The sequence below is a fragment of the Pelophylax lessonae genome, assembly GCF_965119305.1.
Source record: "Pelophylax lessonae genome assembly, chromosome: 6".
Taxonomy (NCBI): domain Eukaryota; kingdom Metazoa; phylum Chordata; class Amphibia; order Anura; family Ranidae; genus Pelophylax; species Pelophylax lessonae.
The window spans coordinates 115,395,596-115,410,932 of NC_138773.1; the positions used below are offsets into that span (position 1 = coordinate 115,395,596).

At 42.9% G+C, this 15,337-nt stretch overlaps 1 protein-coding gene across 1 annotated transcript in view; it reads right to left on the reverse strand.

The window, feature by feature from the left end:
• The window catches only part of ERCC4 (ERCC excision repair 4, endonuclease catalytic subunit), a 127,297-nt gene that overhangs the window by 60,280 nt on the left and 51,680 nt on the right, over positions 1 to 15,337 (reverse strand). Inside the window, exons 6-7 of the mRNA XM_082262483.1 lie at positions 9,299 to 9,418; positions 5,766 to 5,876 (exon numbers count right to left, since the gene is read on the reverse strand). Coding sequence (XP_082118609.1) covers positions 5,766 to 5,876; positions 9,299 to 9,418 — 231 coding nt within the window. The remainder of the gene's footprint in view (positions 1 to 5,765; positions 5,877 to 9,298; positions 9,419 to 15,337) is intronic.

Here is a 15,337-nt window from a genome sequence, read left to right on the forward strand (position 1 = left end):
AATGAAGGGACAGCTGGTGAAATACCTCTGGATGAAGAGACTATTCCTCTTGATCCAGAATCTGACGGCTGAAATAATCTGCCTGTCCATCCCCGTGATAAATATCGCGGAGAGAACTGGAACAACTGTTCCCCCAATAGGAATGTTGGCCACTACTATGGCCACCAGGGCACTCTTGGTGCCCCCTGGTGATCGACATAAGTCGTGACCGAGGCATAGTCCGATTGGATCCGAACCGGGCTGCCCTGGAGCTGCTCGGTCCAGTAAATCAGACAAAGTCTGATCGCTCTCAGTTCCAACACATTTATCGGTGACCTGGAATTTATCAGAAGAAATTACTTCCCCTGGCTGAGCATCGGAGACCGAAGCCACCAGACCAGAGCCTCCCTGGTCCGCTCGCTCAATCGGATCCGATTGTCCAGGGAATCGGAAATTCCGATTCCATATGAGAAGAATCTCCTCTTTGGAGAATTCGGGTATGAGACTGGGCAAACGGTACTGCCTCTAAAGAGGCGACCATCAATCCCAGCCAGTTGACGGACAGCAACATCCGAATCATTGACTGAATCTTCTTGAGTTTCTCCGCATGGAGAAACACTCTTGCCAAGGATGTATCCAAAATTAGGCCCAGATAGTTCAGTCTCCTGGTGGGAACCAGGGATGATCTTTGGGAAAAGCAACGAAAACGCTGATGTCCTGCGAAGATGGGGATATGAAGATAGGCACCCTAAATGTCTATGGACGCCAGGAAAACCCCCTGATGCAGGGAGGCCACCACTGTATGGATGGACTCCATCTCTTCCAAGACCAGAATTGGACGCACCTAGCCCTTTTTCCTGGGCAATGTGAACAGGTTCGACTAGAACTCCTCCAAGGAATGGGAACTACCACTGCTTGTTGCATCAAGCTGTCCCCCGCAAAGCTCTTTAAGCGACCCGGGGATTTCGAATATTGGAAGGGAAGAATCGCACCGGTGGAAGTGATCGAAACTCGATCTTGTATCCCGACCATATGACCTTGCGAACCCCTTTATCCGGGATTCTGGAAAGCCCTGGATCCGGAAACCGGTGAAGACGTCCCCCCACCCTAGAGATGGGTGGGGTCCATTCTGTCAATCCAACGGGATAACAGTGGCTTTATTTAGTCTGGAAATCGGTGAGTCCACTATTGGTGGTACCATCCATCTTTGTAATGAGGGATTCCTCAAAATGATAGCGCCTAGCAATGCGTTTGGAAATAGCAGGGGCTCGTTTACGGACGACCCCATTTGAGCAAGGGAAACCCTTCATCATTTTGGTAGGCTTGCTAGTACCAAAGAAGGAATATGAGTCTCCGCTACCTCTGCCCATGTAACCTCAAGATTTAAGGTTTCCCGGACAGACACAACTAGTGCTTCCACCAACGCTTCTTGTGCTATGGCGGAGGCAGACGCGTCCTCCTCACTGTCTGAGGAGACCGTACCTGAGACAACAACCCCAGAAAAGGGGCTGCAATGACCAGCTCAGAATCCGTATCTGAAGTATCAGATGACATAGGGGTAGGCGGGGGTCGCTCTTCTTGACCCCCGTCCCTGACAGGCTACCTCCACCCGGGACACCAAAGACTCCAAAACTGCTGATAATGCATCATCACAAATGAGGTACTGGAGGGTCCTGCGGCCACCCCGAGGGGATCAGGTGGGGATACATGTGTGGCAGGGTTCATGTAACAAGACACTTGCCAGCAAACACAAAAAAATTAATTGCAAGAAAAAAACATTTTTTTTTTTTTTTTCTTAGTCCCCCAGCGCAATAGCGCCCCTCAGTCTACCTGCTTGGACCCCTCAGAAAGAGAGAGAGAGAGAGAGACCCCAAGCTCACCTGATGCACAGAAGTTTCTTATCAACTTGCTTTCAGCACTGTCTGTTACAGACAGGAAGTCTTTGGCTTGCTTTCCCTGGGCCAAGTAGGCGGCTCCGCCCCTTTACACGCCTTCCGGCGCCTCCCCCTAGCTCCTCGAGGTGTTTGGTCACCTCAAACATGGCCGCCCCCATGCTGGAGACACGAGGCTACGCCATTATGGCGGCCTCGTGCGATCTGCAAAACAATGGCGGCGGCCTGTGTAGGATAGCGTGGCTAGCAGCGGCCTGCGGGAAGTATGTATTCGGCCTGGCGGCCTGCGGGAGTGCCTCGGCCCCACAAACTTCAACCTGAATGGTGATAAGCCTGGCCGGCGGTATAGGACCCTGGCGGGCCGCATGCGTTCCGTGGGCCGTCGGGAGGCTGTGCAGCCCGTGGAAGTGACCGGTTGCTGGAGGAATGGTGATCTGGACTGCAGTAACTCAGGCATAGGCATCGGCCTGTGTACACACTCTGAAAGGTAGGATACCTTCTACTTCAATAGTAATGCCCTTTTGTACTGCCACTGACTTCAGTCACCCTTACAGTCTTACAATGACCTTAGATTGTCAGCTCCCAAACCAAGCCTCCTGGTTACTATTCACAAACAATCACACTCAAATTGGGGGATCTGTGACCTGTTATAGGATAGAGGGGAGACCCATCCTACCATCCCAGAGAGGGGCCCGCGTCCACCACAAACCCGACAGGGGGGAGAGGGGGAACATTCTACTCACCATACCGGAACCAGGCAGGCGCCAACTCCTGACAGAACCCCTCTCCACCGGGGTGGGGGGGCTGTCGACCAATACGGACGCCGTGACTCTGTTGGTCATTGGCGTCCAGGCGAGACGTTTAACTCGCAGGGTCAGTCCCCGTCCAGTGGGACTATGTCGCGGCCGACCCAGCGCGGAGCTATGGCCTGCACGCGCTCGTAGGCTGAACTGGGGTGACCACTGGATCTCAACATCCAGCCCGTCGCCCAGTTCCAGCTTTCTTGCTTGAAGATCTCACAGGAACACTGGAGAAAAAAGCTGTCTAAAAAAAATCTTTCTAAGAAACAAAATCCTGCCAGGACCGAAGATCCTAGCAAGGCATCTAGGTCCTTACTCCTAACTAGACAGAAAAAAAACTGATTTGCTGTAGCAGGAAGTGAGAGGATATACCCTCTGGGACTGCCCCTAGGGTGTGGCCAGAACGTTTTCTTTCCTGTCTAGTCCTACTCCTGTAGAGGGCAGTAAAAGCCGAGTTGATATTAATCAAGGAGGACTACGTCTGTCAATGAGCGACAGAGAAATGTATATTTGGACTTTCAGTGGGTAGCAGTAAGCTGAATAACACACTGAGTTCTTATGGGTCTTGAAGATCCCACCAGTGAAATCTCCCCACTCCACAAGGGTACATAATAAATATCTTAGGACAGCTTGTGGGCCATAATATTACACCACATCCTTCATTGTTGAGCATGGACTTTCAAGGTTTAAACAAGGATAAATTCATTTACTAATACAAAATGATATAAAAAAAAAAAAAAAAAAACACCACTTGTAAGTGATTATTAAAAATAATTCCTGTGCAGTAATGAACCACACATACGTAAAACTCCCTCCTGTTACTAGTAACCCCTGGCACCACTTTGGGATATGGCGGACAGCCTGGATAAACTTCACCTTATGCCCCATACACACGTGCAGATTATCTGCAGACTTTTGTCTGCAGATTTACCTTTTCTATGTAGTGCAAGGGCCTGCCGGATTGCATACAAATTGAAAATGTTTAGGTTTGACCTCATATTATATGGTTTTGGTAAGTCTGCAGACAAAAGTCTGCAGATAATCTGCACGTGTGTATGGGGCATTATGGTGATATACGTTGTAGCAGCATACCACCATTTGACTGCAATCTATCTGTGAAGTTGTACATTTACAACTGGTTTCAGCCTGTAGCAATTTAGAAGGGGGAACTGTGTATTTAAATCTACATAGGATATCCCATGTGGTCCAATACTTTAGCAATGCATCCTCTATCTATACCAGTATTTCTCAAACTTTTCAACACAGAGGAACCCTTGAAATACCTTTACTTTCCAATCTCAGGAAACCCCTGCTAAAAATGACAAGATCTACAACTCATGATACAACAGTGTGATAATTAGTGGGAAGAATTTTCCTTACACTTGTTATTAAGAAGAATGACCCCCTTATAGATACCGTAGCTAAAACTATTAGTGGTGCCCATGGGAACAGATCTAAAAGGCAGATTTTGCTCATTGCTTAAGGAACCGAACACCTAACAATCTCTGCAGGAAGAAAATAGCGATGCTTGGCACCTTGCTCCTGCGCTCAGAACCTGGTTCTCAGACTGCCTCTATCCCGGGACTCTCACTTGACATCTACTAATGGCTAGGCCTTGCTGCCCTCTACGACCGGGGTGGTCGACAAAACACTGTAGACAAAGACAAAAAAAAGGGCGCACCAGCCTAGTGCATTATCCTCAGCAGGCTTTTATTAATAAAATATTAAAAATGTCTACTCACAAACATGCAATGTAAACCAGTATATTAACGCCATCAAACAACGTCCATGATGTCTCCAACATCATGGACGTTGTTTGATGGAGGTAATATGCTGGTTTACATTGCATGTTTGTGAGTAGACATTTTTAATATTTTATTAATAAAAGCCTGCTGAGGATAATGCGCTAGGCTGGTGCACCCTTCTTTTTGTCTTTGTCTACAATCTCTGCAGGAACCCTAGGCTTCTATGGAAACCTGGTTGAGAAACCCTGCTCTATACCATCATAACATATAAATCTAGTTGTTGTGCTGTCCTCTACTTTCCCCTTGCTTGCCCTCCATGGGGAAATTCCGGATATGGCATCAAATTTTTGATGGGTCCTGTGGTGCACAGAATTTTTGGTCTCCCTTGTCTTCCTGAAGAAGCGGGGTGCTCCTATTTAACACCCTTCAGCATCCAAGCAAAAAAGGGTATTACATGGTCTTTATGTGCACTAAAATTCATATTGTGTTGCGTAAAAAAAATTTAAGCAACCAACATTTTTTTTCTCCAGGGCCCCAGATTAAAAAAAATATATATCTTGTTTGGGGGTTCTCAGCAATTTTCTAGCAAAAAAATGGCGATTGTTAAATGTATGTGAGAAATGTCAGAATTGGCCGGGTTTTGAAGTGAAAAAATTCATACCAGACCAAAAGGGACTGGTATGAAGTTCCAGGACGACCTCCCCGGCTGAATGTGTTGATGAGATGGGCCACTGGTTGTTAGGCAGCCATCAGGTACCGTCTCCCTAAAAACCAGGAGAAAGCGGTCACAATTTGGTTGTCGTACATGCAGCAAATGTGTGGAAGAAGCTCCTGCACTTTTTTGGGCATTGAGCTTTGTGTATCTTGTGGCCACCTCTGAAGTGCCATTAACAGTGATCAGCACCACAAGCACGACGTGCGTTCTTGGCGTGTACTATAAAAACATGTGCTTTTGCGTGTGTTCACGGAACACTTACATGCGAATGTGGAGCCTTTGGCGTTAAAACATTAATCATCTGGCTAACGTGCTTGATGTTTATCAGTGCATACAGTATGCAACAATAATCCTACACCTCCTATTTTGGATCCATGTTCCTCGTTATAATTTAAACCAAACTAAAAAAACATATATAGTCCACATATTTACCTTCCAGCCTTACTCTGCAGCACCAACCAAATGAATAAAAACTGCAGATTATGTGTTTGTCATAAATATAAAGACTATAATCACTGCTTTGCCGCACAGCCGCCTGAATGGCTTTAGTAAGCAGTCAAGCATGATAAGACATGATTATTTAGCACTGCACAGAGCTTGGTGCTTGAATTAAATCCTATTAAAACAAGCTGACCTGGTCCTCCCAGGGCCTCACTGTTCTTGTTCTCGGTTTCAATCTCTTTCAGGACTTCACTGAGAGCTTCCCATTTAGGGTTACTCTCTAGAACCAGCTCATTCTTTCCATCTGTAAATATAGAGAAAATATATATAAAAAAAAAGAGCAACCACCAATATTTAAAGGGCAACTGCAGTTTTCAAACAAAACCACATATTCTATCCCCTTTTCCTCTTCATCAAGTCTGTAAATGCAATAATGGACCTTAAATGCAGACAAATAACTGGATTTCTGACTTACCGTAAAATCCTTTTCTCTTAACTTCATTGACGGACGCAGTTCTCTCTGATCCATATCAGTAGGGTTACACTGCCCCCTACAGGAGTAGGACACTAGGCAGGAAAAAGTTCTGGCTATGCCTATGGGCAGTCCCGGAGGGTACACCCTCTCTCTTCCTGCATAGGATGTCCGTTTTAATCTGCCTAGTCAGGAGTAAGGACCTAGTTCCTTGCTGGGATCTCTGGTCCTAGCATGGAATTTTCTTTATGTAGATTTTTATTTTTGATCCATACTGATATGGACCAGAGAGAACTGCATCCGTCAATGAACGATAGAGAAAAATCCTCTCCTTCGCCTGCAATGCATTCCTGTCTTGGGCAAAGACATTAGGGACATTTTCAGGGTGAGTACAAGAACCTAACAAGGTAAACTGCTAAGACACAGTGACCCCAAATTTTAGAAGCAGCATTTAGGCTCTGGCTGCCTAGAGCATTATTTCCCTCCCGTGGTACCCATAACCAACCATACCAGTCTACAATATGCAGAACGCTACCCCGCAGCATTGGTATTGGGTGCTATGCAGCACATGCTGCCGAATGGCTATGTTTTGGAATAGGATTTATGTGCTGAGCTCAGGATCAGGTTTAGGATTATCTTTGGCACTAAACAAATTTGCCAAAACTAACCATAAAAAGCTAAACTACTTTTTGCTTCCATTCTGGAGAGAGAACAAATTCCCTTTTCTATTGCATTGTTGATTTTTTCAGCATGATAAATTCTGAAAGGGATATTAGTGCTTGTTTAAGGCTGGGTTCACACTGGCTGTGGCTGCAGCTCACAGCAGGGGAGCCGGTGCGCCCCTATTCATTGAATCAGGTGTGTATCGGGTCCAAATTTCTGCCTGAATTTGTACCTGATTCAGAGCCAAGGACACACAGGACCCTTTCCAAATGCGGATTGCGGCTGCCCCTGGAGGTGTGTAAACTGGCTCCATTGAGAGCCGGTCACACTCTCCTGTCATACGAATTGGATGCAGGAAAACCCACATCCAATTCGCATAAGTGTGAACCCAGTCTAAACAATATGGCAAATCAGTGCCTATCTATTTAATGATTACTTATCTGCTTTGCGCAGGCAGAACAGATAGATTTCAGTGCACCTGAAGTCATTTTTAAAGCTGCTATTCAGTCAGCTGGAAATCTGCCTAAGTGCCGGTTCACACTGATGCGAATCTGATGCAATTTAGATGCGTTCCAAAAAGCCTAGATTCGCATATCTGAAATAACATTGTGTTCGTCGTTCACATGTATGCGATGCGGTGAGGCTAAAAAAGGGTCTTGTGTGTGTTTACTGTGGTGCAGTGCGATTTTCATCTCTATAGACATCAACTGAAAATGCAGTAACAATGCATCTTACGTTCACATTTGTACGAATACAGCTGGTTCTATTGGCCTAAAAAGAAATCGCAGCTGCCTCCAATCCCATCCGAAATTACATTAAATTTGCACTACAATCGCACTGTCTTAAGCACAAATCGCACCACAAAATCGCACTGTACTCACTCTCAAAACCGTCACAAATCCGCATGTAAATTGCACCGCATAAATGTGAACCCAGCCTTAAAGTGACACTAAACATACTTATTGTCCAAAAACAGTCTATAATCATTCACTACTTAATTACCCTGTAATCTTTTTTACATGGACAGTCTTCATGGACAGACATATGTACATGTAGAACATCTTGGAAAACTAAAGCAAAAATCTTCTGTTTTATGTGTTCTTCTAAGTCTTTATTATGTTTATATGAGCTTACTATCATCAGTTCATTTACTTCAGTTCAGATTTAAAATTAAAGTGGTATTCAAGCCAAGAGCAAACCATTATATTGCAGCTTACCAATTCTTAGATGTGATGGCTGCATTAGTTTTCTTTTTTAGGCTCGTTTCCCTTTATTTTCACCTGGTGATCCGGCCAGTAAGTCTGTTATTTTTCAAAAGAATAAACTCCCCTGCAAATTTATCAGTTACAGGGATGGGGCAAACCATTTATCACTAACAGGGGTGCTTACAATTGTCAGCTTTTATTTATTCATGTAAAACCTTTATCACAAAAGGAAAAAAATGTTTTTTTGCTGTAACTGCTTGCGTAAATGCAGTGTGATCTGGAGTTTGGCATGAGTTTGTTAGTGTATCTAAATCTGCTAGTCCATCTATCACTCCTCTACCCATAGATTGACAATGCTGCCGTCTGCTGTGCCCCTGTGCTCATTCATCCAGAGCAGGGGCACCCTAATACAGGAGGTGTATTACTGGCCAGATCCCCAGGTGAAAAACAGGGGGGAGAGAAAACAAATGCGGCCACCACATCTAATGATTAGTAAACTGCAATATATTACATTTTTGGTTTTGGGTTTTTACTGCTTTAACAATCATTTTCTACAACAAAAATAACTAAACATGTACACTGTTGCCTCTCTGTACAAAGCAGGTAAATGTGTTGCTCCCATTGCAGTTAACCATGTTAATATTACACACATTTTACACTGCACGTGTATGCAGCTACATGGATGAGAGACAGAGATAAACAAAGATCGTCACATTGGCCCCTTTCACACGGGCGATCTGATCCGCCTGTCAGTTTTTCAGGCGGACCTGATCAGATGCTCCATGCATCCCTATGGGGCAGCGGATGTTAGCGGAGACATCTCTGCTGACACCCGCTGCTATCTGATCCGGTTTGTGAAATCCGGACGCATGCAAACCCTATTTTCCATCCATCTGGAGGATCGGATGGGAACAGACAGGCGGTCCGTTCTCATCTAATCTCCCCATAGAGGACAGCGGAGATCTGGCAGCTCCGTCTCTGCACACAGAGCGGAGACGGAGCTGTCATCTGCCGCAGAACGGAGTCCGTCGGGCGGTGCGCCCGTGTGAAAGGGGCCATTGGCTTTATAAAAATCAAGTAAAACTCCCAATTTCGAGCACTGACTCACAGAAAATCTCCCTTCAAGCTTTGCGGTTCGTTAATTAGTCTATAGGGAGATGTAAAGGATCCAAAATGCCGCAGATGTTCCACTGTCATCCAGCAAGTTCTTACAAGGACAAGCTAATATCTTCTGTCTCATTTTCAGGAATGATACCTACCAGTCTATGACAAGATTATGTTCACATTTGACATTCGGTATTCTATTACAAATATGGGCTTGAAACACAGATGTTTGCAGCTTTAACCAGACTCGGAAAGTATTTGGCAAGTTTTCTGCTCGCTTACCTTGCTTTTGATTTGATTCAGCAGTCTTTGGCTTTTTAATAGCTTTTGAATCTGCAACTTTATAGACCCTGGCACGAGCATGGACAAACATGGATGTGCTGGAGTCAAGGAAGAGCCAACCTTCAACAGAACATATGAATGAACAATTAGCATGGTGGGAACTATACCTACATATACTACGTTCAACAGATAAACCTTCATATTAATTCAACACAAAATTGACCATAAAAAAAGCTTCTTGTGCTTACTGTAAAATAGGTTTCTTGAAAAACATTGGAGGGACACAGACATTCTTAAAGCTGAACTCCAAGAAAAACCTACAATGTCCTTCACTAAAGTGGGGCTGAGTCCGCACTGCAAGAGTTAGCTGCTTGTTTGGTCTAGGGGACATGAAAAGCACTTTTACTTACCCAATCCTCCTCTCCCAAGGCAAAATGCATTTCCCTCTACTCCAGCAGTGGACTGTCCCTCACATCCAATGAAGGGCTAGGGGCTCTGCATTAGTCTCAATAATGACAGATGATCTTCGACCATAGGAGCATAGGAGAGAAGAGACTGCCAGGGCCAGTCTAGCTGCGCAGAGGAGACTGTGGAGGATTAAGTAAGTAAAAGCACTTTCTACAGACCCCTATGCATTAACAGTAAAACTGTAAAAATCAAGTAAGCTACCTGGAGATTAGCATTATCCACTGTGTAGCAAGGAGTAGAAATCCAAACGCTGCTACTAGGACCTTTTGCCTGACTGAGGCAGTACAATACATTCAAGGTATGAACAGGCCATTACACTTGGAACCAAAGTAAATTACTCTTTTTAAAGGGGGGTATTCTGAGAAATCCACAATGGGGATACCAGGAAAGGGCACTAGAATGGACATAAGGACCACTTCTGGGAACAGTGGCTGAAAGTGTCATGGGACACTGAAGAGGAAGATCCTCCCCAATTAAAAGAAGCAAAAGAAACTGATCCTTGTAGACCATGTAGGTCAACATTTCCCTTTAGAAGGGGGATAGGGATATCCCTATCCCTAACAGCATGTGGTGTAATCTCGCTTGGGGGTAAAGACTTCCCTTGTTGAAATGAGTGCGAGTCTTAATGGGATATAATTTTCAAAAATAGGCTCCTACAATAGTAGGAATCAGAGGTCTCTGGATGTGAAAAAAAACCCAGACAAGGGTGGAAAGATGCATAATAGGGTGCAATAAATGCAAAAGGGTAAAGAGGGACAGCTGAAAACATGCCTGATTCAAATATATAAGCTGAAGACTTGAGCATTCAAGAGTTTGTTCTGGATGAACAAACATCCCCCCTATTGCAGAAGACATGTAGTCAAAGTGCCCTATGCATGTGAACATCCATTAACACAATGCAAGAAACAAGCTTAGATGCTTACAGTAAGTAATTTATAGCTTAACCCATTGACGTTGACAGTCCGTGGGGCCGCATATCTGTCTTTGTGATGGGAGTGCGCCGCACAGGGTGCTCACAGCACAGAGACAGGGTCCTGTACTAACGGTTAGGACCCAGAACTTCCAATTCTAGGTCACCTGATCTCTGTGATAGCCTCTGATTGGCTACCACGGTGATCAGTCACTGTGAAACTCGCCCCTGTGTTTCTCTCTCTGTGAATAGAGGAAAGATATTGGATCTTACTCTCTCCTTGCAGAGAGAAAAAACAAAAAACTGTGCTAAAAAAAAAAAAAAATAATAATAAAAAAATAAAAATAAAGAAAAAATACCATGATTAAGGCTTGATCAAGGTCAGTGCCAGGGTTAAGGTTTGGGTCAAAGGTCAGGTTCAGTATATTTTGGAAAGGTTTTTTTTTAACCACTTAAGAGCCGCCCTATAGCAGTTTTACTGCTACAGGGCGGCACCTCTGCGTCAGATGGCATATATTTATAAATGATTTGGCTCTTCCAGGTAGGGGGCATGAAAGCACACCTCTGGCGGCTTCCTCCCGCTGTGATCACACAGATATGATGATCCAGCAGAGACGTAGAACAGCAGTCTGCCTACATAAACAAGGCAGATTGCCATTGTGCCAGTAGGGAAGGCATGGATCTTGTGTTCCTGCAAAGCGGGTCCATGGAACCATGCCTTCCTCTAGTAAAAGCACCTCCAACATTGTAGATAAACACTGGCTAGGCACACAGGTAACCCTTTGATCGCCTCTGTTAACCCCTTCACAGCCAGTGTTATTAGTACAGTGACGGTGTATATTTTAGCACAGATCACTGTATTAGTGTCACTGGTCCCCAAAAAGTGTCAAAAGTGTCAGTGTCTGAATGTTCACTGCAATGTCACAGTCATATAAAAGTTACTGATCGCTTCCATTATTAGTAAAAATAAATAAATAAATAAATAAATACATAAAAATATCACATAGCTTGTAGATGTTACAACTTTTACATAAACCAATCAATATACACTTATTGGGATCTTTTACCAAAAATATGTAGCAGAATACATATTGACCTACATTTATGAAAATTTTTTATTTTTTATTCGATATATTTTATATGAAAACTCGGAAAAATTATCTGCACTTAGAACCACTAGCAAATATTGGAAAGCCGTTAGCACATTTGTTGGTCACAAACATAATCAATAAAAAAACATAAAATGCAGTGCTTACCATTAAAAAAATACAGTGTAAATCAAGTCTATTATCTCTAAAAGGAGACAAAGCATAACATGATACACAAGATTCCAAATATAAAGATGGCAACTTCAAGGATGGTCCCCTTCCTCTGGTGTCTCATCAATATGGTTGCAACTTAAAGCCACGCCAATAATAAGTCTCCCATAAGTACACTCCAGTCCACAACATGTGTCTCATGAATTGGCCCTCAAAGGGTGCTTCTATTTTAATTCATGCATTGTTTTTACCTTAACAACAGGGTCACTTAATTTAATGGGAATAATATGCCTAGGAGCCACTGCAGAAGCCCACAGGGTGTGCATCGAAACAATACTCCAGACACCCAGGAGATATTCACACAGGAGGCTTACCAGATAGCCAGTGATCACCCTATTCAGGGAGATAAATGAGCACTTAATCAGATAACTCCAATGTTAGAAACTCAGGCATCAGCTCCAATGGCTCCAGGCAGCCCATTCACAGATCTACCACGCCTGTGACTCCAGATAGGCAAATCTCTGGGACCTCACCCGTGTCAGGGTCACATAAATGCAAGACATAGGCTCCACACATAGTGTAATATTATAAAACTATTTCCTTGTATTATTAAATTATTGCACTTACATTTAAGACAGCAAATTAACAGCGTGTATCACATTTGAAAACAGGTCTGTTTCCAATAGTAAAGATGGTCGAACAATGATCGTGCTCTTCACAATTCCTCAGAAGTGAGGTCATCAAGGGAACGCACACACAAGCCAGAGCCTGTGTGTGTGTGTGTGTGTGTGTGTGTGTGTATATATACATACATATATATGTATATATATATATATATATATATATATATATACATATACATACACACACACACACACACACACACACACACACACACACAATCCAAAAGAGGAGGTTTCGCCCTGATTGGTCAAAACCGAGGGTAAAGGTGTACCCTATTCATATGGTATAATAGGCCATGAGCCATGCCATTGAAGGACATCAGCCCTTGAAGAGCATCAGCCAAAAAGAGAAAATAGATCTGGTACAAAGCTATGCCAACACTACTGCCATCTTGTGATCAAAAATAGTAATGCAGTCACAATAAAGGAAAATGAATATTAATTAAATTAATATGTCTAATACCTTAAAAGGTTTAAGCAGGAAAGGGTAAATATAAGATTATGTGTAAAGTATCTTTCCCAAAGTTTTTTAAATAAAAAGGAAGACAAATAAAAGACATCATCCATTATTAAATATAACAACTGATGTCCCATTCCACATTTACCCACCGAGAAACATGAGTACCAAGTCTGTATTATCCAGCTGGTTTCAGCTCTAGAGATGTTCCTTTTTTCATTACTGCCTCTCTAAAGTGGGATGTACGCTCATTTTTTATATGATATCTAAATGATGTGGATCCGTGTTTCCCTAATGTTATCGTAGAAGAACATTGGATATAAATAAATACATTTTTAATTCCTAATATTTTTTATATATTTAAATCTGTTATCATTGTTATATATTTATAATTTTCATTTTTTGTAACCGCATTCCTATTTTTGACCACAAGATGGCAGTAGCGTCGGCATAGCTTTGTACCAGATATATTTTCCCTTTTGGGCTGATGTCTTTATATGGCCCATGGCCTATTATACCATTTAGAGTACACCTTTGTCCTTGGTTCTGACCAATCAGGGCGGATCCTCCCCGCTTGGATTATGTATGTATATATGTGTATATGAAGGGCTCTGGTGTGTGAGTGCCCCTGATAAGGTCACATCTGACAAAACGCATAGGGCGGAGCCACACACACACGCTACAGCGCAAGCATGATAGTTTGATTATCTTAACTATTGGAAACAGACCTGTTTGCGGCTTTCGAATGCGATACACATGGTTCATTTGTAAGTAAAGTAAGTGCAATAATTTACAAATAAAAGGGAAATAGTTTTATAATATTACACAATGTGAAGCTTGTGTCTTGCATTTATGTGACCCCTGACATGGGTGAGGACCCGGAGGGTTGCCTATCTGGAGTCACCGGAGTGGTAGATCTGTAAATGGGCTGCCTGGAGCCATTGGAGCGGATTCTTGAGTTTCCAACATTGGTATTATCTGATTAAGCGCTAATTTAAATCCCTGAATAGGGTGATCACTTGCTATCTGATAAGCCTCCTGTTTGAATATCTCCTGGGTGTCACAACCGCTATTTTTGGATTCCTCCTTTTCACACTTGGCAGAGGACTTCTATGAGACTTTTTACTTTATACACTGTTAAGTGGGGTACACACTAGTAGAAAATCTGCCGAAAATTCCCGTCCGAGGTAAAATCGTCCGATTTTCGCCTAGTGTGTACACAACTTTCAGCAGCCGATGCCGACACTTTCAACGAAAAAAAACGGAGGGACAAACACCAAAATGTTTTTCGTCCGTCCCCAGATGACCGATTTTCGTTTAATGTGTATGCAGTATGTCCGTGAAAAATCGGATATGAAAGACCGCGCATGATCTGAATTTGCTGACAACCCGGAAGTCTAGGAACAAATGTGCCAATAAAAAGAAAAATCGGACGAGATATTTTGTGAACATTTATGCACGGTCAACTAAAAACGGTAATGAACGCTGAGAAGACAGAGAAAAATCGGAGGATAATTCGTCCGATTTTCATCAAGTGTGTACGGCCCTTTACACAGCTGTTTATAATTAATGTATTGACGCAGTTCAACTGTAAATTTAAATATTACTTTTCAAAATTTAATTTTATTTGCACTTGTCATAGGGCTGCACTTTTTTAAATCTTACTTTTAGGAGGCTGTGTGTGGCGATAATGAAGGTGGCGGTCTTCAGTCTAGATTTATGTTCCTGTTAAGCTACCATCTCTCCTAAAGCCAAAGGACTTTTTTATGTGCAATCCATCATCTCTATATTTCATATTTTAGAGCAGAAAGTAAAAAATATTGTTTTTTTTTCAAAATAGTTGGTCTTTGTTTATAGCGCAAAAAGTAAAAAGCACAGAGGTGATCAAATACCACCAAAAGAAAGCTCTATTTGTGGGAAAAAATGACATAAATTGTAGTTGGGTACAGCGTCGCATGGCCGCTCAATTGTCAGGTAAAGTGATGCAGTGGCGTATCGCAAAAAAAAGGCCTAGTCATCAAGGGGGGTAAATCTTCCGAGGTCAATTGGAAAAAAAAAAAAAGAAAAGAAAACATTTTTAAATTAGTATCAGTGTCAGTAATAAAAGTATATAAAAAAGCAAAAAAGGAGCTCTATTCTGGGCTGTACTATGGGTACAAATAACAAATACCTTAAACATCTGTGGTATCACTGTGATCGTCAAGAGCAGGAAATGTATTCTGGGTTGTCCTTTGGTTATAGGTTATAGTAGTAGCAAGAAAT